Below are 24,595 nucleotides of genomic sequence, written 5' to 3'. Positions count from 1 at the left end.
ATTGATGTATATTTTACCCCAGTAGCACATGGTTTGGAAATATTTCTTACATAAATAACTGCATAGTTTTTAAATAAAGAATTTGTTTATATGTACATATATTAATTTTAAAACTGTCAAGAGATTTATTCTAAAGACACTTCTTCAGCTAAGAGTCTAAGGGCAGAAACACACAGACGCTGCAGCATTTACTTGTATACAAGGGCGATCACAGAACGCTCACACCAGAGTGGGGGCCCTGCGATGCGCGCTCCGTTACCGCTCTGGTCTTTATTTATATACAAAGCAATACAACGGTGAATACGTCTATTCATAGGCAGAGGAATTTTTAGTGCGTAGGGAGTGAAGATAAGAGTGGTTCAGGTGTATGTGTGTGTGTTGTGAGATTCAGAAGGACGCGGCCCCTCTTCTTGTTAGAGAGCGCAGATAAAAGTGTCCAGCTCTCCTCTTCCTGCTTGTTCAGCTATTATCGCTGTGAGAAAGAATTTATAAAACAGTCTTGTAGTGGACAACAGTCTAAGTCATCAAAAGGTCAACATACAGTATTCTATCATATGCAAACTTATATCATTAAAAGCTTATACTGACTACTAAGTACAATTTTCCATTGACAAAAACCCAAACTGGCACCTGTGCCAGCTCGTGTACTGGGACCTGCTTCTAATTAAAATACACAAGGCACTACAGGAAACAGGCTTTTATTTTTTTTATTTTGCAAAAAACAGACAATCGAAAAACAAAACAAAACAAAAATCAACAGCGCTTCAAACACTGCTATGTGTGTGTGTTTCTTCGTTCATGACTGCAGTTCATAGCCCAGCGGGTCGACTCCTCGGTCCAACAGAGCGAGAGACGACTCCCTCAGTTTCTGCAGAAACCTCCTCAGTTCCTCCTTAGAGAACACCTGAGAGCAAGAGGAGAGGGACGAAGAGTGAAAACAAAGAAGCAGAAACCAGGAATTTCCACAAACTCAAGTTTCATGTTCCAGTACAGCTGATGTGAGTATGATCTATCAAATCTGAGTATGTTCACCCCTAGTTAAGTCTGTCCTTAAGTAGGGAAAGAAAATCTTCATTATAAATGGACCTGCAATACCACGATTCACCATGGCAACCGGTCGTTTTAGAGAAATACTGAAGTCATTTTAATCAGCTTAGTCAACTCCATGATCACAGACAACATAAAAGTTCATATAATTTTAGTTTTTATATCTGATGTTTACCCCACTTTAATTTTCATCAGACGAAGATGGAATCCTAATTTTATATTTGCTTTTAAATTTAATTAATCAGCTGTAACCCGAGAGGGACAAAACTAAATAAATAAAAGTAAGGCTTTTCCAGTTAGTCAGCTGTGAGACATTTTTCCATCAGTGACTAAGTACAACACGATCAATGACTGATCATTGAGATCACTGATCAGTGTGATCTGTGTCTGTAGCTTTACACAGATCTGTTTGTTTCTCAGTAATGTAAATGTTTCAGAGACACACAATCTGAAAGCGGCATCACTGTCCAATAATGTCTCTGTCCACATATACTGATGAATGATTATAAAAGTGTGGATGTTAAACACATCTCACTGTGATTCAAGTGCTTGTAAAAATCTTCTGATGGCCTTGCTTTGAGCTTGGATAGCGACTTCATGAATGAGAAAATGAAACTGAGTGTCAGGCGGTTCAGGTGTAGCAGGAGGGGTGGAGTCAGAGCTGAAGAAAACCTGTCTGCTACCATGGTAACCGACTCAGAGTTGAAGTCAACTCTCTTTTTGGAACAGGAAAGTTTCCCTTCAACTCAGGATTAACAAACTTAGTTGATAGCTAAACCTGCTTCCTGGAGTAATACCCTGACAAAGAAAACATAAGTTGACAGTTGGAAGTTCATGGAGGCTTCAGTTACCTGGTAGAGGCGGTGCTGGTCAGACGAGATGATGTCAGCAAGCCGCAGCGCCTCCTGGTGTCTCGAGGAGCTCTGCAGCACGCTGAGCAGCAGGAAGCTAAGACGTGGAAGACACAGAGAGCGCAAAGCCGCCATTTGGTGGCTGCGCTCTGAGTCTGGCTCCGAATCCTGAAAACACAACCAACCAAATATTAAATTACCACATGGTCACGTTATGAATGTAGCTGATGCTCCTAAATTAATCTTTTAGAGTCTGTGTGTTGTGATTTAAGCAGTAACCTGTCTGTTGTCGACCATCCAGCCTCCGTCCACGAACAGCAGAACATTGTAGATTCTCTCTTTCACATCTTCCGTCAAAGCATCCAAACGGCAGGACCAGGCGGACAGCGAGGCCTGAAAAACCAGACAATGCACATGTGGAACATCTGCAGTGGTAAAGTTTTTATTTTTAAATACTGATGCCTTAACTACATTAAAAAAAATAAATAATAAAAAAAAAAAAAAAATACCTGGTACTCCTTTTCCCTCATCTCATTGGCTACCCTCTCTGTGAATTTGGCCTCGGGTGCCGGTGCCGGCTTCTGTGGGGCTGAACTGCTGTGTCTGAACCAGTCAGTGAATGCCTCGTGGGCCTCCTGCAGGACCATCAAAGCACACGTTCAGTCCAATACATCTCAGTGAACTGGGTTATAAAAACAACATGAAGACAGGTGTTGCTAACAGACCAGGTAGGCTCTGATGCACAGGTGTTCTCTGATGGCATTCTCATCCTCAGCAGGAAGTGGTGTGGTCTGACTGATTCCTGACCACTGGGAGCAGATCTCCCTCATCGAGTCTTCCGGGACTTTAGAAAACACCGCCTTGGCTGCGTCATGTTTCTGCAGAGCTAAGGCACGACAGACGAAGGAAGTCAGCTGACCACTGAATCGCAATTTAATTGGAACAAACAAAACCATCAATAAATAAACAGCTAAAAGAAAAAAAAAAGAAGAGTACCCAAAAACTTCCTCATGATGGCATTTGACTGCTTCAGGGCCTCAGCTCGGTGGGCAGGGTCATAGAGGAGCCAATCAATGACATCAATCTTCCTTTGGTCCTCCTATCAGAGCACAACATCACTGTAGCCATGTTCACATAAACAAAACATCTTCAGCCTGATGAACACTTGGATTAGAACGTCACTGTTGGACATATGGACCCTAAATTAGCTGGTCTGATCAAGACATGCTTGAACAGAAAACATCATTCAGACTCGTCAAACGGAAACAGACGTTGTTGCAGCTGTGTGAATTTCTCCTAATATCTCTCTGAACTTCAACTATTGTTTCTGCTTGTATTTGATATAGGCCAGTTCCAAACATACTGCCATAAATTACATAATTCCCTTAGGGATTATTTAAGTATTCTGATTCTGAAGAGTGGCGATATGGCGCATCAACGACCCAGCAGACTTGTGTATATGGAATAATATTTATGTCAGAAGTTCGGTGCAAGAAAAAAAAAATCCTTAGCAAATTAATTAATTTCAAGGGTGCAGGTATTCATTGCAGAGTCACTCTCTCGCAGGTAACTTCCAGTGAAAAGTCAGTCGAGTCGATCGAGAAGGATTCAGATCCAAGAGCAGAGTTACCTGCAAGAGCGTGAATCTCTCACAGCACTCAAACCACACACTCTCCAGACATCGTCCCTGATTGCTGCTGAATTTAACTGTGCTAGTGGCACTAAATATCTTTTCCCGTTTCCACACAGTTCACCAACACTGCAAACATTCTGCATACCTCTGCTAAATAAGGCAGTTTAGCTTTAACATATTCGACAAATAAAAATTATTTTTATGTAGAGTGTTTAAAGGTTTAAACCAAAGGTGTGATACATGGCCTAATACAGTAGTTCTCAAACTTTTTGCTAGGCCTCCCTTTGTTTTACAAGAAAATCTTTGCACGCCCGGCACAAACACATCCTCCAACCACACACACATAACAGAAAAACAGACCATCATTGTGGTGTAATTAATTTAAGTATAGTTGTTTGTTTTTTTATTGTGCAATACTATTCAACACTACTGGCAATACATTTTTCAAAAAATGTTTCTCTGTGCAAAATGGGTTTAAAAACATAAACAGCTGTGGGATACTGTTTGTGATTTTAACCGGGGGATCATTATATGATATTATTTGTATCCCACTGTAACTTTAATGTATAAAGAGCTAACATTGCCAAAATTTCATTATAAGAAGTGTTTGTGAAGTATAAATGAAGAATGTAGGATACTCTTTGTCCGTGATTTGGACAGCCCAGCGCGTGCTCCCAAAGCAGGGGAAATAAATTCTGTTCTGGGTACCTACCTTGGCACCGCCGTTGTGCAGGTGAAGCCAAAGGCAAGATATGCTTCATCATATCATCAGGAAGTTGGTTTGGAGACATATGTGGTTCGTTCATCTTCTGCTTTGCGTTTGTGTGGGAGCCCCATCAAAAACCTGTCCATTATGCTAGCAGTGTCCAAGCATTTTTTTTTTTATTTATTTATTTATTTTTTTGAAATTCATATTGCCCCCCCCCCCCGCAATGGCTCTGCACTCCCCCTACTTTAGGAACCACTGGCCTAATATATTCCCACACATGTGCAAAGTTACATTTTTTATAATTTAGACAAATTACTTGAATCACCTCATTAGAGAAACTAAATCCAAAGTGGACACTTTGGTCGTTACCTTTGTAGTTCCCGTCTCCAGCGTCTGGCTGTGGTGCGTGAACTCTGTGTCGTCTGTCTCTCTCACAGTCTCCACCACCAGCTTGGTTATGGCAGAAACATCCAGACCTATGCACACACATGGTCAGTTATCTTTCAGTGATAAAGCGTCTGCTCTTGCTGACCTCAGCGTGTAACAGCGTCTCTCTCACCCGCTTCGGTGGCGAGCTGCAGGCAGCGGGGGCGGAGTTCCGGCTGGGTGACGGTCTCCAGGAAGGCGGCATATTGAGAGGTTGCAAGATCAGCGGGAAGCTGGCCGACGTAGCTTGCCACAAGGTCTGTCTGCTGATCTTGGATCAGAAGGGAGACGTACGTCTTCACCACATCAACGCACACCTCCTCCTAGAGACAAGAGGCAGGAACACGACATTTAAAAACGTGAACCCGTAAACAATGTGAACGCCTCATTCACTGAAAATATAACTGAGCCACTTAAATTCCTCTCAGAGTCTCCAGATTTGGTTCCTGAATTTTTTTAGGATTGGGGGGGGGGGCTATAAGAAAAATAAATCCCATTTGTTGGACTGCACAGTGTTCCTCACGCTTAACCAGCTCCATTCTTTACACTCAAAATTTGGAAAAAATAAAATAAAATAAGGCTGGAAACATGACCAAACATGAAAAAGTGATTCACTGTTTGCAGTTTTGTTGACTAATTATTTATTCTTTGAGAGTTTGTCAGAACTGTCTTCATTACTTTAGGCAAGAAACTGAAAAATACATTTAAAAGTGAGGTTAAAGGTTAAAGTTAGATTACATTGATCCAATCTGCTCTTAGTATTTGTAAAATTAAATACAGACTAAAGCGAAAATTTCTCATAAAATGACCTGTAAGAACCTTTAACGTGGATTTTACCTTTAGTGCCAAACCCAGAGAGCGGAAGAACAGCACAAGGTGAGTCATGAAGCGCAGCAGGTGCGAGGGGAGGGGCTTAGAGGCGGTTAGCCAATCGGAAAACTCCTCCAACAAGCCTGAGTGAGACACAAACAAAGAGGTTCATGAGAAACTGGAGCTTACATGTTTATGTGACCCGTCAGGTCAGAGCTGGTCTTACCGTCCAGGTCTCCCAGGATGACAAACTTCTGGATGACGTGATAATGCTCTCTCGTCTCCTCCAGCACCCTCTGCACACAGTAAAATAAATAAACAAACACTGGTTTACTGTGCTGTGCAACTTCAATATGTCCCACCAATCGCATTCAGTTAGAACCGGTTTCACCTTCGACTCGGATGATTGAAGCTCCTCAAACACTTTCTCCATGGTCCAGCTGCAAGAGGAAGCAGTAGATCAGAGACGAAGCAGTTTTGTTTTTTTAATTTATTTATTTTATTCTGTGTGTGTGTGTGTGTCCTACTTGGCCTCCAGGTACTCCCGCGGTAACGTCTCCACCTCGTGATGAGCCATACCCGAAGACATGAGATCCTTCTCAACCAGTGAGTCAACCATCACACGGAAATATGCCCACACGCAGTCCTCCCACGATTCACACACTGCCAGCAGCTAACACACAAAGACACACACAGAGTCAGGTCTGCCATTATCTAGGATTCGACTGACCGTAAACACAGAGGTGACTCTGAGCTGCTGATTTCTGATTAACACAAAAACTGGTTATATTACCGGTCTGAGGTTCCCACTCAGGCTGGCGTAGATCGCCCTCTCATATCTGTTTAACTGCTCCTAAAACACACATTTTATTTTGCTTTAATTCTTCTCATTTTCAAGCTTGACTGAACACAAGCTCAGCCTTCTTATTTATCACAAATTTGGTAATGCATGACCTACCTCCTCGGCCATTCTCCAGCAGCAGGCCTTCCATATGCCTCTTTGTGGGTTTCCTTCAACTGGCTGCAACTCGATACCACCTGCAGAGAGAAGAGGACAGATACACAGTCATGCAGAGAAGGATCGTACAGGTATACTTTGTATTTAAAAAGGTGGGAAAAGTCCCAGAAATTCCTTTAATTAGGGTCCTGTTGCTTTTCCTTATTTCTTGTCATAAATGCTGTTAAAATGGTGGATGTACATATTAAACATGGATACAGTTAATGATCACTGTGAGCAGCAAGCCCAGGCTTTAGGAATTGTAATTATCATGGTGGTTCCTCTTCCTTTCTCCCATTAAAGGAGGTGTGTCAAATTTAAGTTCTACAGCTTTTCCTGTAGCTACAGACCTCCCCAATGGTCATTCACACTACACCAAAGTTATTAAGCAATAGGTTAATAATTAAATGGCAGAAAGACAGAAAGATGTAATTTCACCACCTCTGTATCCCCTCGTTCTCGAGTTGTTGCATTCACTCGGCGGGGTGATGTCACCACCCCATCAGCCTTTTATAGCTGAAGGGTAAAAAGGGCTATTTTCTGTGAATTACAAGATTTCTGTTTTCTGAATACAGGTCAGTGTGGGGAATAAGCTTCCTGAACTTTAAATAGTAACTATAATTGATTTTCTTACAGATTAATCCCAAATAATCCCTGTAATGCTGACAGATTACGCTCTTTCATACAGCAGCATTTCTGTGTCATTATGTTGAAAAACAGAAAGCCATGAGCTCAGATTTCTTACAGCATTTCTCTGTTGTTGCTTTGGATGGCTGAGCACAGATATTTAAACTTAGGTAACATCACTCCCTGTGCTCTTTACTTTGGGGCCAGACAGTACCTGAGGTCATGTTGGGGTCATGGTAGAGTTTCCAGCCTTCCAGAGTTGCTGCTCTCCAGGCCTGACCACAGCGTTTGCACAGCCGCTGAGCCTGAAAAAACACAAAGACACAAACAGCTGAAGACATGAACAGGAAATGAAACTTCACAGCATCCACTGTAGACCATCAAAACTTTTCATTATGTGCTCCAAACTCCTCTCAGCTTTGCTGTCCTTATGGTGCACCTAAGAGACTGGAAGATCCTCCATGATGTCTCAGGAGCTAAGATCACCTTAAGCACCAGCACGACACCAATAAAGTGCACACTTAAATTATCTGCCTCTTATTACAGCTTTCCAGCTTTCCTGGTGGAAATCCTGCAGAGCTTATAAATTTTCTGGATCATAGCAGAGAGAAACACAACTAAAAGCTTGACTTGTTTCAGCTTTTAAACAAAACACTGAGTGCGTTTTGATTTTTTGTTACCCTGACTGAAGAGGCTGGGATGAGAATTAGAGCGTGAATCTGAACCTGAGACTACGGTTCCCACTCTGGGTAGGAATGAGTTTCAAGACTGGTTTCAGTCTTTTAAAGCACTTTGAGTTGAATTTGTCTAGAAGGTGAACTTCTTTAAAAACATTAGTTTATTGATGCCCCTCTATCCCCTGCTGTGTGTTTCGGTGTCTCTTCACCTCCTCGGTCATCCCCGCTCTGATCAGCGTGAACAGGTTCTTCAGCAGCCGGGCGTCATCCTCTCTGTCCAGGTCAGCCAGGGGGCGCTGCTGCCGGAGGGGGGCGTCTGGGTCCTAAACACACAAATGTTATGGACACATTCAGAAACACAGGGGACAAAGAAATTATGCGATTATGTTTGCAGTAACAGGCCTCACCAGCTCAGTGACCAGAGGGACTGTGAAGGTGGTGCCGCTCTTCCTCCTCATCTTCAGCGCATGGAGAGTATTCTCCCTAAAACACAAATACCCCACCGATGACTTTAAATATGGGCTAACAATATGGGCTTTATGCTGACATAAATAAACAAAGGGGCTCACCAGCACACATTTTTGGCGTAGTATTCAATGTTATCAGAGAAATCTCCAATCTGATCCTTGGCGATGCTCTCCAGCCAATCAACAACCAGCTGCAACACAGGGACCACCAGGGAAACAATTAGCCTTACAATCGGCTCATTAGATCACAAGAAATATAGAGTCCAGATACCATCAAGATCAAAAGACTTCACCAAAATATGAAAAATAATAAAGAACAACACATAAGCCTAATTGTTCTGGAGTTTCTGACTTTTGTTTTCACTTTAGAAAACAGGTCTGACTACAGGATTCCTGACATTAAAGGCACATTTATGGGCTCAAATTGTGGTCATAAATATTTTGTACTTGTAAATCGTAGTTGTGAACTGAGGTTTGTAACCTTATAAACCAAGATATCTGAAAAATTTTATGTTTAGCGATCTATAGATGAGAATTTGGTGTGTGTGTAAAAAAGATTTGTGCTTGTACAAAATATTTACACAAGTTACAAATTTGTTTTGTTAAGGTCTGCTTACAGATAGAAAGCAAAAAACCACGTGTAAAACTCTGCGCTCAAGTTCCCTGGCTGTGTGTGACTTTCAGCTTACCAGTAAGATATTTTGACCAAATTTTCATCCTTTCAGCTGATTGGTCAATGTCATGTCAATCACGAATTTAACAATCCAATCAGAGAACATATTGGGGGGGGGGGGTTGGTTTTTGTTTGTTTGTTTGTTTGTTTTTTTACACACACACACACACACACACACACACACACACACACACACACACATTTTGGTTTACAAAACTCAGTTCACAACTACGCATTTGATTTACAAGTACAAAATATTTATGACCACAATTTGAGCCCATACACATTTCCACTCTTATTCATCACAAAACCATGAGGTCATTTTATAAGGACAACATGAGGGCAGTAAAACCTAAACCCTCTGCAGTCTTATAGCCTGTTTACCACTAGTACCTAATCTACTTGTTTTATATTATACCTGCAGCTCAGTGTATGGCTTCTAGTCAGACTCAGGATTCAGTGTTGGTTTCCCTCGTTGAGTTTCAAAAATGCTAGTTTTGATTTTTGTGAAAGACTAACTCATGACTCATCGAGTGACAACACTGACTGTCCAATTAGTGGCATTCAGTCTCTTGATGCCACATTTCTGGATCAACAAGGTTCAGCTAGAACCCCGGCTGAGTAGGTTACTAAAACAAAAAAAACAAAAAACAAAAAAAAAAACTACCCCGTACCAGGTAATACCACCTAATGGAAAACCCTAAAAACCAAGTTGAGTTGAGGTGAGCAGAGCAGGTACTAGTAGAAAAGGGCTTCTTATGAATTAAAACAAATTAAGTAAAGCACAACCACCAATACTAAAGATCTTAAAGATTTGGTGTTGCTACAATGGAAATGTAAGTACACAACTTTCATTTCATGTGGTACAGGATCACTTTAGTTTTGTGCAGGAGCAGAGGATGGTCGGGTTGAGATCAGTAAAGCTACACAAGTCCCGAGAGTTGAGATAAACTCATTAATGGTGCAGGCCGGATCCAGAAGGACCCAAGTTAACTCACCATTTTCATCTTTGAATGATTTACTATTAAAATCTAACAAAAAGACAGAAATCATGTAACCCTAATTGCAGCTAATCCATGATTAAATCTGCCGTGTAGAACAGACAACCTGCAAACCCTCATCACTGTAACCCTTTCTATTTTGTGTGTGTGTGTGTGTGTGTGTGTGTGTGTGTGTGTGTGAGAGAGTGAGTGAGTGAGTGAGTGAGTGAGTGAGTGAGTGAGAGAGAGAGAGAGAGACAGTTACCTGGCTCTGTCGTATGACGGCATCTCTCTGGAAAAGCTGCTCCACTACAACCTTCTCGCTCTCACTGGGCACCTACAAACACAAACAGGTAATCATTACAGCTTCCAGAAGACTCAGATTCCTGCTGTGGTTGTGTTGTTTACTGAAGCTAGAGCTCTGAGTACTTTTAAAAGAGGCCAAAAACAATCCAGTATACGTTACTCACAACCATGTCCGTCATGAGGTCATCCTCCAGCGCCAACTGGACCCGATCTCTACATGAACACATTTGATTGTTGAGGGTTGAGCAGACAGCCAATTAGTTACAGAAAGTAAATCAGTGAATTAGGTACCTGTAGAGCGAGGCGATGAGCCTCCATGTGCAGTTCTCCTGCTGCAGCAGCCAACGGACGCCGGCTGTTTTACTATTCTGACCCGCTCTGAGCACCACAGACTGCAGCACATCCACCTTAAGGCATGTGACAGAGAACAAGAGAGCATTTAAAATGAGCACACCACAGCTTTCACGCACATCAAGCAAACTTGCCTACCTTATCCTGGCAGAGCGCCTGATAGTCATCCAGTAGCTCAAACACAGCCGAGGAAGAGTGTTTCAGAAAAGCCCCAAGGAACTCAGGGAAAAGACTGGCAGCGGCTTAAAGGAGCAAAAACCGGAGCGTTAGCGGGAACAACAAGACACCTGCAGAGTAACTGGGCATGCTCAGGTGATTTACTCACCAGCCTCTCCTGGGTCATCCTCCTTTAGGAGAGCTGAGCTGAGGTTCCCGATATCTTCTCTGAAGAAACTCGTGTTCTCCAGACCCGAAACAGGCGACGTGTACATGCTGTTAGTCCAATCACTGTCGTCCAGATTCTACACACACACACACACACACACACACACACACACACACACACACACACACACAGCATCATCATGGAGTTAGCAGTGAGTTCAACATAATATGATTGTAAGTAATACATCATTAAGTTCAAGAAGGGTTTGACAAAACTGATACACTGAAGGTCTGGAGTATCTGAGCAAGCTAACTGGTCAGCAGCTGGCCTGTTTGGGTTAGTGACAGCATTTCCACCAATCACAACTCAACTACCTAAACAAAACCCTCACTAATTAATATGTTTTTCTGCTGTCTGTATTTTCACATTAAAGAAAGTTTGTGACATCACTAATACAAAGAGACCGTTCTTTGTGTCATGGAAAACAGTAGAAGTGCAAAGAACTCACGTTTTCATTTATTTAACAAAATATATATACATGAATAGAAAAGTGTGTGTCTTACCAGACTGCTGAGTGCGTTTCTGGGCGTGTGTGTGTATCGAGGCGTTCGACCTCCTGGGGCCAAAATGGATGAAACATCTGGAACTCTGGGAGTAACTGAGACAAACAGATGAATGAGAAGAGAGTGGAGATTTAGTCAAATATAAATGCCTCTGATACCTGTGGGTCTGTCTGTCATATATCTATCTTACCTGCTTGTCTGAAGAGTGAAGCAGGTGTGTTCCTCAGCAAGGGCCGAGCTGGTGTCACTGTGGAAATGACAGGGCTGCCGCTACCGGGTGATGGGACTGACAGCAACAGTCAGGAAAACAAGCAGCTTCTACTTTATCAATCAACACTGTAGCAAACAATTCCACACAACAAAAACCCAGATAAATTAAGCTCTTCCACTCTACTTATGCCACCATACTAAACACAGATGCAGGTGGCAATCAATCGGTCAGTTTAGTGAATTAGTAAAGTGAAATACAAAATCCACTTTTTTTAAAATAGAAAAAACGATCAAGAGAGATTGCTGATAATCGTCATCATGATACCCAGAATCACTTGCTGGGATTTTAGGATTTGTTGCACTTGCTTCATACTACAGATCTTAACCATGACTCAATAATCACAGCAATTTCTGCACCATACAATAACACACCAACGGCAGCTCATTTATAATCCAACCCATACACCATGTCCCACATGGACTGTGTTTATGCGTTTGTGTGTGTAAGCTCCACCAAATGAAGCACTCCAAACCAACCGACATTAATTGAACTAGGTTATCAAGCCCTCCAATTCTGTGACTCCACCATCTAAAATGGACAAGAGGGGACAAATCACAGTTTAAATCGTAGGGTTACAGGTTCCTGTTCCCATTTCAGAAAGGTGAATGTACCATAAAGCTTGCAGCTATATTTCCACCTTTCCCCTTTATTAAAAGACCCATCAGCAGCTGCTGGGGTGAATGGGTGGGTGTAGGGGCTGGACAGGAATCAGGTCAAAGTCTTTCTGCAGCAGGATACAGGCCACTTTCTTCCTCCTCCTGCGGGCAGCAACCGTTACCTCGTCGTCTCGAACCACCGGAGACGGCAGCTCACTCTGAGCCCTGAAGGACAAGATGAAGCACAAGAAAGCACATTACCTAGAGAATTATAAACATATTAATTTATGTGCAGTTCAGAGGCTTTTACACCACTGAATTTACATCTTTTTTCTTTCTCTGCTCTCTTTAGGGGTCGCGACATTAGATCATCTCCCTACCCGTCATCCTGTCCCTAAAATTCTCCTCTCCAAGTCCACCTTTACACCATCAATGAATCTCCTGAGGCCATCTTCAACATCCTTTGTCGAATCCCTCCTCTGCACATGTTCAAACCATCTCAGCCTGAGCTGTCCTTGTATCTAATCCTGTCCATCCTGGTCACTTCAGCTTGACGACCTATTTTTTCAGTGCCACCATCTCCAAACCATACATTTTAGCAGGTCTCACTAAGATCCTGTAAACCTGCCCTTCCGTGAAGCCATATTGCTTCTTGCTTTTTAAGGCCCTCACTTCTTAGCTTCAGCATCTCTTTTCCCAAAGCTTCATGGTATGGCTCATCATCTTTATCTCTCTGTAGCCGACACAGCTCTGGACATCAACCTTGTTCTTGACATTACATTTAAATCTTTAAATTACTAGAAGCAGTCAAAAGAAGACAAAGGACAATTTAATTTTCTAATCACTTATAAAAGGTTACTGTGGGTTCAACACAAAAAAGCCGTGGCACTTCCGACGGTTCTCTTTAAAAAACATTTTAGTCACTGGCTTTAACTGTGCCTAAACTAACAAGAAGCGTCACAGGTCTGTGTGAACCCATGCAATGTAAATAAAACAACTACAGCAAACAATTTGGCCATATATGGCTGATCTATATAGCTGAGAGCATATCAAATGTTAGTACTCATAAAACAACAACATATTGCAATCTTTATAACACTTAACGTAGTTCAGTTATAACCTAGTAAATCTAACTTTATGTAATACTTCCCTAATTGCAGTAGTTCTTCCAAAATACTGGCTGCTAACAGCTCTACTAAACCAGTAGTTCTTATTTTATTCACCCTGGAGAGCAGCTCTTGTTCCCGACTGTCAACGTACCCAAACCAGAGCATTTAGCCGGTTAGCCTCGCCATTCACTGTGAACGGCAGCATTAGCGCTGTTAGCATTGTTAGCGTCAGCTAGCAAAGTTGAAGTCCCTGAATTTAGCACACTAGCGGACTAATAAGAAGCCAACGGTCTGTAATCACCAGACACATGCACAACTAAACATACATAAGAATAAAATGTGTATAACTGCTGAATAACGCTTAAAAACAATGTTTTTACCAGTCCATAGCGGTGAGTTATCAGTTCCCGCTTCACGAGGTTTAACGGGGTTGCTTCTTCTACTTCTTTTCAATTCTCAGCAGACTGCGTCTCTTAATTCACACTGCTGCCCCCACGAGTCGCAATTAGATTGCATCCAGCCTTGTATATGTCTCCACTGTTTTTTGTAAACTTAAGTATTTTATTAATCATAGAAAAAAAAAAAAACAATCCAAATCTGATTACGTCCAGATCTATTGAATCACTAAAATAGAACCTGTCTGATGTAAGCTAAAAGATCTCAAAGCAACACATAATGCCACGATATAAAGAAATGGATAACAACCAAAGTCACTGACATCTATCACTGTAGAAAGGGTTACAAAGATATTTCTAAGTCTTTGGGACTCCAGGTAACCACAGTGACATCTATTATCCACAAAACTTGCAACAGTGGTGAAAATTCCCAGGAGTTGCCAGCCAAAAAAACCTCCAAGAGCCCATCAATGACTCAACCAGGAGGTCACAAAAGCCCCTGAACAACATCTAAAGAACTGCAGGCCTCGCCTTCCCCAGTTAAGGTGAGAGTTCATGATTCAACAATAAGAAAACGGCTGGGCAAAAATGGCGAATTCCAAGGAGAAAACCACTGACCAAAGACGGGCCAAAGGCTAGTTTCGTATTAGCCAAGAAACATCTTGATGACCCCAAAGTCCACAGAATATTTTGGTGAAAATATACTTTTGGAAGGTTTAAGTCCTGTTACACCTGACATAAAACTAACACCGCATTTCATAAAAAGAACATCATACTAACAGTCAAACACGGTGGTGGTGTGATGGTCTGGGACTGCTGCTCTTTAGGTTCTTTGTGTGGTAGTTTGGACTTAAATCAGACTGAGATGCTTAGGCACGGACTTAAACAGGCTGGAAAACCCTTCATTGTGGCTGACTTAAAGCAATTCTGCAGAGGACTGGGCTCCACCCGGTTTTCTCTATGGAGTGAAACATCTGCCACATACACCACCTCTGCGCTCCTCTTCCCTCCGGTCCGTTAGCAGCCGCTGTTGCTTGATAGACACAAACGGTAAACGGTGTTAAACTGGGAGGAAGCAGGAACATACTCACTCACTCACTGGGTGTTTTTTTCTTCTCCTCCTGCTGGAAGTCACGGCTGTGTTACGATCTGCGGAAGAGCAGGGAAGACATTCCTCCGGCACAGCAGCGGGGGTTTGGGCACTGCAGAGGCCGGGAGAGGAGATTCGAACGCCGGGGAAGACCGGTACCACTCCGGGGTTTGTTTGGCGGCAGCGAGGCAAGACGGAGGAGAAGCAGGGAGGCAGATGGAAAGATGACCCGAGGTAAACTTTATACAGTGCGTGGCAGACAGACAGAGAAGCGGATAAGTCTTTTTTTTAAAAAAATATATACCACGTATCGTTTTAGATGTGAGTGGAGCTGTGAACTTGAGTAGCTCGACCGGTTTCCACCTAATGGTTTTAAGTAAGTCATAAAGTAAGACAGAGCATCAGGCAGAACTCCGTTATTTTAACCGTTAACCGTTACAAACGGCAAAATGTTCCCTCCGGTAGTCTGAAAGCTTGTAGAGGACTTAACGATTATTATGTTATTTACGACACTGGATTACAATTTAAGGAACTTTCTTCTGTGTGCTTTCAGTGTATTGGAGTAAAAACACCAATATTAATCTGTAATATTCAGTTAGGTCCATAACTATTTGTACAGCGCCACACCTGGAGTGGATTTTAAATTAAACACTGAAGATGTGATTGAAGCACAGACTATCAACTGGTTTATTAAAAGTAGTCCACTAACTGATTAGGAATTACAGACATAAACACAGTCTCCCATTTTCACAGCCTCGGATGTAATTGGGCAAACTGATAAGCAGTTTCAAGGCCAGATGAGCCCTGCTCCCTCGCAGAAGATAAAAGATCTGGTTCTTTTTCCCAATACTGAATTTATGTTTTAAAGTTTTTCACTGGGGCGCTCAACGTGGGTTAACTGAAGGAGGCCATTATTACCCTAAATACACAAATAAATCTATGATAGAGAGCAGAAACTTCAGAAGTCACCAAGTCAACGCACTGCTCAGCCCAGCAGCACCTAAAGGCCCAAAAGGCCACTACGGACAATTAAAGTGGATAATAAAAACAACTTCATGACATCTAACCAAGTAAAAGACTCTTGAGGAGGCAGGTCTATCACAGTCAAAGTCTATAACTAAGAGATGACTCCATGAATGGAAATGGAGAGGATTTACAACAAGGTGCAAACTACTGGTTACTATTAATGCTTATTTTTGAAGTGATTGCTGACAGAAACATGAGGATGGATTGCAAAGTATAAAGGGTTGTACTCGCTGCTCACATTCAGACAAATGTCACAAAACCGATTAAATGGCTTCAAAGTGGAAATTCATAATGACCTAAAGAAGGCTGCAAAAGTAAACTAAAATAAAAATGTGATATTCTTCATTGGACATGTCAATCACCGGATCTCAAACCAATAAAACAGCCTTTCTGTGACTGAAGACAAAATTGAAATCAGTGAGACCCAATAAAACAAGCAGCAGCTGACAGGAGCTGAAGTAAAGGCATGGCGGAGCATCTCAAAGTAGTAAACGCAGCTTTTGGTGATCACTGACTTTCATCCAAGTATCAAAAATAATCCCTATATTTAAATTAGTTTGCTCAATTACTTCTGAGACTTTAAAAATGGAGGTCTATGTAAAAATATGATAATATCTTTACCTTCATATAGTTAATTCAGTACTTTGTTAAACCTTTTTGAATGAACTTTTTATTGTAGTTGTTGGATTCTCAAATAGAAAAACACTTATTTTAGTTGTAGCTTGCAGATAGATAATAATAATAATAATAATAATAATAATAATAATCCCTTGGGTAGGTTCCTCCGGGAAATTCAGGTTGATGGTAAACAAACAATGCAGGTGGAAGAGGTGTTAAAGTTCTATTACAAACTTAGTGGAGTCAAAGTAATAAATAAAACATGTCTGGACATCTTTCTGTTGAAGAGAAAAAATGATTGTAAACCTGTTTGGTAGAAATTTAAACTGGGGTAAAAATGGAACCCAACCCATGTTTCTAATCATAGGTAAACTGATTAATCTGCCCTGTCTGTGTAAAATTGACCATGAAAAGAATCCAGTAATGTTTGGACTATATTATTTTTTTGGTTCATCTAACTTGAATTTGCATTTCTGTATTAAAGCAGCTGTAAAAATCATGCATGGTACCATGAGCTTCTAGACTTTTTTTGTTTTAGACTTTCTAACACTAGTATCTCTCTTTCACCAGTGTGAGCAGCTCAGCTAAATTCAACAAAGCTCCATCTGAGTAACTTTAACTCTGAGGCCTCCCAGATCATGGCTGCCAGCTTTTTAGCCGACAGGCGCATTGTCGCTGGCCTGCTGGTCAACCTGTTCTCCTCCATCTGTATCGTCTTCATCAACAAATGGATCTACGTACACTATGGCTTCCCCAACATGACACTGACCCTCGTTCACTTTGTGGTCACTTGGCTGGGACTCTACTTCTGCCAGAAAATGGATGTTTTTGCTCCAAAAAGCCTTCCGATTCGCAGGATTGTGTGGCTGGCTCTGAGCTTCTGCGGGTTCGTGGCCTTCACCAACCTTTCCCTACAGAACAACTCGATAGGAACGTACCAGTTGGCTAAAGCAATGACCACTCCTGTCATCATCCTCATCCAGACTACCTACTACAAGAAGACCTTCTCCACCAAGATTAAACTTACACTGGTTAGCAAAGCCCCATCTGCTTGTTAGAGCTGTAGAAACATGCCAATCTGAATGATTCTTGCAGGATACTGGGGTTTGGGTCACTTTGGGGTAAGTGAGAGACAATGTCAGCACAATCTGTTCCCCTCTCCTCAGGTACCCATAACATTAGGAGTGATACTGAACTCGTACTATGATGTGCGGTTCAACTTGCTGGGGATTGTGTTCGCGTCTCTTGGAGTTCTGGTGACATCACTTTACCAAGTGGTGAGTAAATGTATATGCTGACAAAACACTCCACAGAGACTGAAGTAAAGTCATTAACTGTTCTCCACGTTTCTCTCAGTGGGTAGGGGCAAAGCAACATGAGCTCCAGGTGAACTCCATGCAGCTTTTATACTATCAGGTGAGACCCAGCCACAAACCAAGTAAAAGATCACTGAATACTCAGTATCTAGTGTTAGATAATATAATCAGTTTTCCTATGTAATGCTGCTTATTATGCGATGGGCTTAGAACTGGACTTAGGACTGCTTACTTTGCTTACCTTGAGTTGTTGGTCATTATTTGGGATTATTTTGTCTGTGGATTTTATAAGATGTTAGAATTTCTTTGGAACTCTATTTAGTTTGGCCTTACATTAAAACTGGAATTGGGACTTGTTATTCTTGTCTTGGGATTCTTAGAGACTTAAAAGTTTCATATTTGATTTGCAGGTTGCTGAATTGTGTCTTGATTTGGATTCGTGATATTTTCTTGGACCCGCTGGTACAGAATTATATGGGACTTGTTATGAGTTGTCATCTAGAGTTGTGTTGGTACTTTCTGATACTTTCAGATGATTTAAGGCTTGTTGACATTGTCCTGTAACTTGCTGATATAAAGTATTCAGGACGTGTTACCGTCATGTAGGGCTTCTTCATAATGAGTTGCAAATTGGCTTGAGATCTGCTGATGTTTGGTTTGGAGCTTGTTAGTACCATTCAGTTCCAAATTATGTTATTGGAATTGGACTTGGAATTAAAAAGTACTTTGTCCACTAGATCTTTAGTACCACGTATTTAACGTAGTTTTCAAGGTTTTTGTTAAAAAAAAAACTTTAAAATGTATTATTTAAAATTTATTATTCAAAAATGATTGTTTGACGACTGTCACCTCACCAACACAGTGTAGACTAGAGCAGTAAAATCAAACGTTAATCAGCTTCAGTGTTCTATTAAGCATTCTTAAAGACACATTACAGGTCAGAGACAGATCAGCTGAGGGCTTTGGAGTAATAGTAGGATGTTATTTATATTTTATACTTGATATAATGCAATGGCTGTAGATTTTTACTGCGCAGACTGTCCTTTCAGGCTCCTCTATCATCAGCCTTCCTGCTCTGCATCGTTCCACTGTTTGAGCCGCTGACTGGTCCCGGAGGAATATTTGGACCCTGGTCCTTGCCTGCTCTGGTCAGACTAAACATGACACACACACACACACACACACACACACACACACACACACACACACACACACACACACACACACACACACCACTTAAAAAGACACACACAGCTGCAGCTAGATGATCTGCAATTGGAACTAATGTCTGGGACTTTCCAAGTAATAGTCTGCCACATTTTATCAAAGACATTAAAAGCGGGGCATTTATTCTGCCTGTCTGTTCTGCTGACAGTCACATTGGTCAGTTGGTTATTTAATACTGCTATATGTATTAATAGATGGAAGTATTTAATTTAATACATTTTGACTCATGTTCCAAGTCTTAGTTTGAGATTCGGAGCAGCTGGTAATGGTGTTTTCCTTTTCTTCTCTAGATGACTGTGCTGTTCTCAGGCGTGGTGGCTTTCCTGGTCAACCTATCCATCTACTGGATCATTGGAAATACCTCACCTGTTACGTATCCTCAAACACTTGTGGGCCAGAAGAGGTCTTGCAGTGTCAGTGGTTGCTTCAGTTTTTGTGGATCTCGTTGGAGTTTACTTTAACAGGGGGTGCAAGGCCTATTCTGAAGTAATTTATGGGGCTTCCTTTGGACTTCTTGTGTTCCTGATCTCCTTCAGGGGAGTCATTGGTTTTCTCAAGCAGCTTTGTATATGTGTCAAATGTTCTAGTCTTATTGAAAGGGTTGCAGAACTTCTTAAAAGGGTGTTTTAAGAAGTCTTTTACAGTGAACCTGTTTATGTCTTGGAAAGATTTAAAACCTCCTTGAGTTGATTTTTGTGTTTCAGTGTCTTGAAGTCTTTGTGAGGAGCTTTTTAGGGATTCAAGAACTCCAAACAAAACACTTCTTTAAGGGTTGAGAACTTTTATTAAAGGTTTCATGTCTTCTTGATCGTTTCGTTGGTTTTCGTAGAAAGTTTTGAGGACTGGCCCAGGTTTTTGGAACTTTTTTTGCTTTTTAATTCTTTAAGGCAGGTTTAGGTTTCTGGTTTTATTGGTATTTTGTGAGGAGCTCTCTAACCTAATGCTCATCTAAATCAAAAGTAGGCAGTTGATGTAGTTCAGGCATCTAACTAGTGTTTTTAAGGCATGTTGAACATGTTATCCTTCCAGAAAGTCACAAAAGAGAGAAAGGTCTGTACATTTCTCCATTGATTGCTTTCCTTACACCTCTGACCCAGATAAGTGGTAAAAAAAATAAATTGGTGGGTAGATGAATCTGTAATCTTACAAAAATACAATTAAACATCTTGAAGAGGTCTTCAGAGACTTCTGGAAGAGTTGTGGTCTTTTCAGGATAGTGCTGCCTCAAGGTCCTCCTGGTACAAATATTTCAGATGACATTCATAAATGTTGTTATCCTGATTCTAGTTCACAGCTATAACATGTTTGGTCATTTTAAATTCTGCATCACACTGGTTGGTGGATACCTGCTCTTCCATGACCCACTGTCACTCAACCAGGTGAGTCTTCCTGTGCTGCTCTGATGAGTTAAACCAGGCAGTTTTCAAGTGTTTTCGTCAAACCTTCTGCTCTCTTCCCGTCTCTCACTCAGGCGTTGGGGATCCTCTGTACTCTGGCAGGTATCCTGTCTTACACTCACTTCAAGCTGATGGAGCAGGAAGAAGGGAAGAGCCGGCTGGCCCAAAGACCCTAGGCCATCTTTACATGTTGGTCTGCTGCACAGACTCCTGCTATTGGCCATCCACAGTGAGACCAGCTAGAGATACCTCTTTATATATTTTTAGCATTTTTATTACAGGTATTTTTTTAGAAGAGAAGGGATTTCATCGTGGATCGTGTCAGATTTAAACGTATATGGCATGTTAACACTGCTGTTCATACTACTTCCACTGAGCTTCAGCAGCACTGATCCAAAGTCTTAAAGAAACCTGAAGCTCATCACAAAGGCAGCTTCTCAAGTGTTAACTCGCTCTCATCACGCAGCTTTAACATAGATGGATGGAGGTGAGGTTTAAACCAACCAACCAATCAAAAGAAGGCTGCAGTTGGGCTCTATGAAAGATCCTTCAGGACACCAAACCTTCATCTGTTGCTGGAGGCTGAAAAAAAATATTGCAGTGATATTAGAAAAATTGCATCATCATCTGCTGTTTTTCTGATTTTTGGTACTCAGTGCAGACATGAAGGCAGAAGACACTGATGGGAATCCATCAGCAATCTGGCTGGATTTGTTTAAACAAGTTTACATAATAAATACTTCTGTCAGGTCCCACCTGTTATCCATCAACCACTGGAAGAAACCAGTTTGCTTTGAAGTGAAATTTGAAGGATTTTCTTATTAAATCATTTCAGTGACTTACAGATCATGAACACATAGAAACTCAGACACTGTTGGGGCTACAGCAGTTTTCCAAAGAAGTCAGTGGCAGAAGCTTTTCTGTTATCAGCCTTTCTGTATAAGTGATTTCCATAGACTGATCAAAATGAATTTGATTGCTAGTCAAAAGCCAGTAACTTACATGTGGTATGAAGTGATAAATGAGGTTCAATATTGAATAAAAAGTTACTAAATAACTTCTCCATAAACTGTTCTAAAATTTGTGGAAGACTTTATAATCAGGCAGAAATGGGTTAAAGTGAAATGGTTTATAAAATGATGGTTTCTTCCATTTCTGAGTCCCTGGCTCGTATTACTGAGCAGAAAAGTGACTCGTTGCAGTTCTGCAGGGCTGAGTTTGCTGTGTAAAATTTTTGTGGATTTTCTTTGCAAAAGTTATTTGTTTGGCCCTTCAAATCAGACACTGACCTGAATAATTCATTAATCTGTTGGGGGATTTTGTTGTTGTTTAGAGTCTGCGATAGGTCTAGTTTTATTTCAGATTTAGCCACATTCATTGCTGATGTAACTTTTTTAAATTAGTATTTTTTGATAAAATTTTCTTAGCTTGTGTAGCTGTTATTTAGTGACATATTGCATTATTTGGGTTTTTTTTTTTGCAGTCTGATCCTTTGTCTTGACCGTGTTGATGGTACAGGTGGGATTTTGGGGACGTGGCTCAGCAAAGCATGATGATCTGCTATTGTGGATTACAAATCTGGAGAAATGCTCAGTTACTCAAAGAATTGTTGAAATAAAACTTTAATCTTCTGCATCTACAGTGATTTCTTCTTCATGACACTTTGTGATGTACAGCAGCTTCTGAACATGTAGTCCTCAATCTGACATCCTCGTGGTGAGCACGCTCAGTAGCGCTTTCTTGTTTATATTTCACTGTATTAAGCAAATTCAGCCTGCTGAATAAAAACGAATTAAGTGGCAGTTTGGATTGTTTGAGGGTACACAAGTATCTAGATGTGGTGCTCCTGAAAAAAACAAAAAAACACCATCCGTTAGTCTTTATGATCTTGTTTACTTGCTATCATAAATATGCTATTAAAATGACTTCTTGTAATAAACATGGCCAGTCTGAGCCAAATCTTCTGACATGCAGTTTTATCTACTCTTCACTTTGTATTAAGCAAGAAGGAACATCGCATAAACGGACATCTTGTGCACAGAAGCTCCACGCACCTGCTGTTCAAACCTGTTTATTGGAGGCAGCCAATGAGAAGAGAGTTGGTTTAAAGGGAGAGGATGAACTGAGTTTGAGCTTTACAGCTTTACAGCAGTAGCTTTGCATGACTGTAAAATATGGAACTGGAAGAATGGTTTAAACACCCACTTTAGGAAGGGCAGCATTTTCATCGTTGCTCGCCCAGACATGACATCATAGAAGAGCACACTGTTGTCATCTGTAATAAGCGTGTTATAATATAACCACACCTAAGTGGAGTTCTCCTGTGAACAGCCTCACTGTGGAGCGTCCCTGGGTTTCCCCTTAGATGCGTGTGTGCCTCATTCATACCCTGCCAATAAAGCTGCAATTGTAACACACACACACACACACACACAGCAAGGCTGTGCCAGGAGGGAATTTCAGATGAATGAACAAGTGGAAAGAGTGTGTGTTTAAATAAATCTCTACTCTCTGAGGAATGAGCGAAACCCGAGAGCTGTTATTAAACTGCATACTGCGGGCATCCTACTGCTACCACTGTGGGTATGTGTAGAAGGTATTCATAAGTGTTATTTTTGGGGAGAGAGGACTGAAATGCAGGCTCTGGGAGGCTGAATAAAACAAGGAAAAGTTAGCTTTAAAAGCTGATGAAATACATACTGCTAAAATCAAAAGAGGAATCAGAGACTTGTGAAAAGTACAATGAGAGAAAATGGAAAAGAGGGAAAGGCAGAACTAGAGCCACAGCTGAATAGTTCATTTCTCTTGGGAAAGTTTCTAAGTGAAGTGTCCCTGAAGCACAGCCACAATAAGAGCTGTCTGAATTCTGTGAATACTTAGGAAAAGTGCTTCAGTGCTTCCTTTACGACCTCGTTTAATATTTTCTAAAAACAAAGGAGATCATGTGGTCCCACAATTCACAGCAAACCACCATTCAAATGTCATTAAAGACAATCAGCAACTGACAGCTGATAGAATCTACAAATATTCAAAAATAATGTATTTTTCATTTCATGCCATAACCCAGTGATATGTTTTTAATCTCTAAACTTTAGGCTGCTTCTTCTCCATCTTCTTAATCTACTTCCCACCTCTGCACACATCCAAACAATCTCAGCCTTTGTCTTCTGTCAACCACTCAACCTGAAATGTCCCCACTGGTCACTCCAAATGAAAATCTCAACATCTTCAGCTGTGTTACTAGCCTTTCTGTCTTGTTGTATCTGCAACCATCTTCTAAACCATACATCCATTCTCTTCTGCTTATCTGGTTGAGGGTTGCTACCATAGGACGGGAGTCAGTCTGTCTCAGTGCTAACACAGACAGCCAGTCACATCCACTCCACCCTGTCTTCTTCCCTCCTTCGTGCACTGTCGGTTGCTTTGAATGGTTGACCTCAAATATTTAAACTCATCCACCTTCGCTGCCTCTACTCATTGCATGTTCACCTTTCCACCTGTCTTCCTCTCATTCACACGCATGTACACACACACCTTCATCTTTTGGTAGTCTGTCTACACACCTGCATCAACAACATGCAATGTTACATTATTAAGGAGGCTTTGGTAAGTGCAACTGGATCCTCTGAAGTCCTTATGAATTCCCCTTTGCACATTTCCTTGAATTCATAATTTCTTCCATTAAGATCAAGATAAACTGATTAGGAAAAGGGGGTAGTAGGTCAAAATATATGCAGAGGACTGATGGGTAAAGAAGACACAGATGTGAACAGCTAAACCTGGATAGACCGAATATAGCGAAAAGAACAAAGCATGAAGTAAAAAAAACAAACAAACAAAAAACATTTAAGAGATTTAAGAAAATTAACTTCCAGAACAAAACAGGAAGTAACTGAAAGATGAAAGTAAAGATGAAACTGTAAAGATGAAAGTCCATAATAACACCTCTACTTGCTTCTTGAAAACCTGCGGTACCCATGTTGAGTCATATCAGGGCACTAAACAGCCATTATCAACTGTAACCTCTTCACAGATATAACTAATACCTACTCACAGCCCAGGATGTGTGTTGATTAGTGATTAACTGAAAGAAGACAGTGGAATAATC

General features: G+C 41.2%; 2 protein-coding genes across 2 annotated transcripts; one reads left to right on the top strand and one right to left on the bottom strand.

Moving 5' to 3' along the window:
• Nucleotides 1–590: 590 nt before the first annotated feature.
• On the bottom strand, nt 591–13,917 carry nup107 (nucleoporin 107). Its single transcript, XM_031760372.2, has 27 exons — nt 13,799–13,917; nt 12,452–12,534; nt 11,633–11,728; nt 11,443–11,537; nt 10,880–11,015; nt 10,693–10,796; nt 10,495–10,610; nt 10,368–10,416; nt 10,163–10,234; nt 8,347–8,435; nt 8,185–8,260; nt 7,987–8,100; nt 7,315–7,405; nt 6,435–6,514; nt 6,270–6,329; nt 6,004–6,149; nt 5,868–5,916; nt 5,703–5,772; nt 5,504–5,619; nt 4,800–4,989; nt 4,610–4,716; nt 2,895–2,997; nt 2,624–2,784; nt 2,408–2,533; nt 2,178–2,291; nt 1,899–2,066; nt 591–904 (listed from the first exon to the last, which is right to left on the bottom strand). The coding sequence occupies exons 1-27, from the start codon at nt 13,804–13,806 to the stop codon at nt 797–799; spliced, it is 2,727 nt and encodes a 908-aa protein (XP_031616232.1). The 5' UTR covers nt 13,807–13,917; the 3' UTR covers nt 591–796.
• A 1,063-nt stretch (nt 13,918–14,980) lies between these two features.
• slc35e3 (solute carrier family 35 member E3) lies at nt 14,981–22,454 on the top strand. The gene is made up of 8 exons (XM_031760373.2): nt 14,981–15,137; nt 17,118–17,578; nt 17,714–17,824; nt 17,904–17,963; nt 18,913–19,011; nt 19,381–19,463; nt 20,385–20,469; nt 20,562–22,454. Exons 2-8 carry the CDS (start codon nt 17,186–17,188, stop codon nt 20,661–20,663), a joined length of 933 nt encoding a protein of 310 aa, XP_031616233.1. The 5' UTR covers nt 14,981–15,137; nt 17,118–17,185; the 3' UTR covers nt 20,664–22,454.
• Nucleotides 22,455–24,595: the final 2,141 nt, after the last annotated feature.

This window comes from Oreochromis aureus, linkage group 17 (genome assembly GCF_013358895.1).
Source record: "Oreochromis aureus strain Israel breed Guangdong linkage group 17, ZZ_aureus, whole genome shotgun sequence".
NCBI lineage: Eukaryota > Metazoa > Chordata > Actinopteri > Cichliformes > Cichlidae > Oreochromis > Oreochromis aureus.
This window is presented reverse-complemented; position numbering and strand designations above follow the sequence as displayed.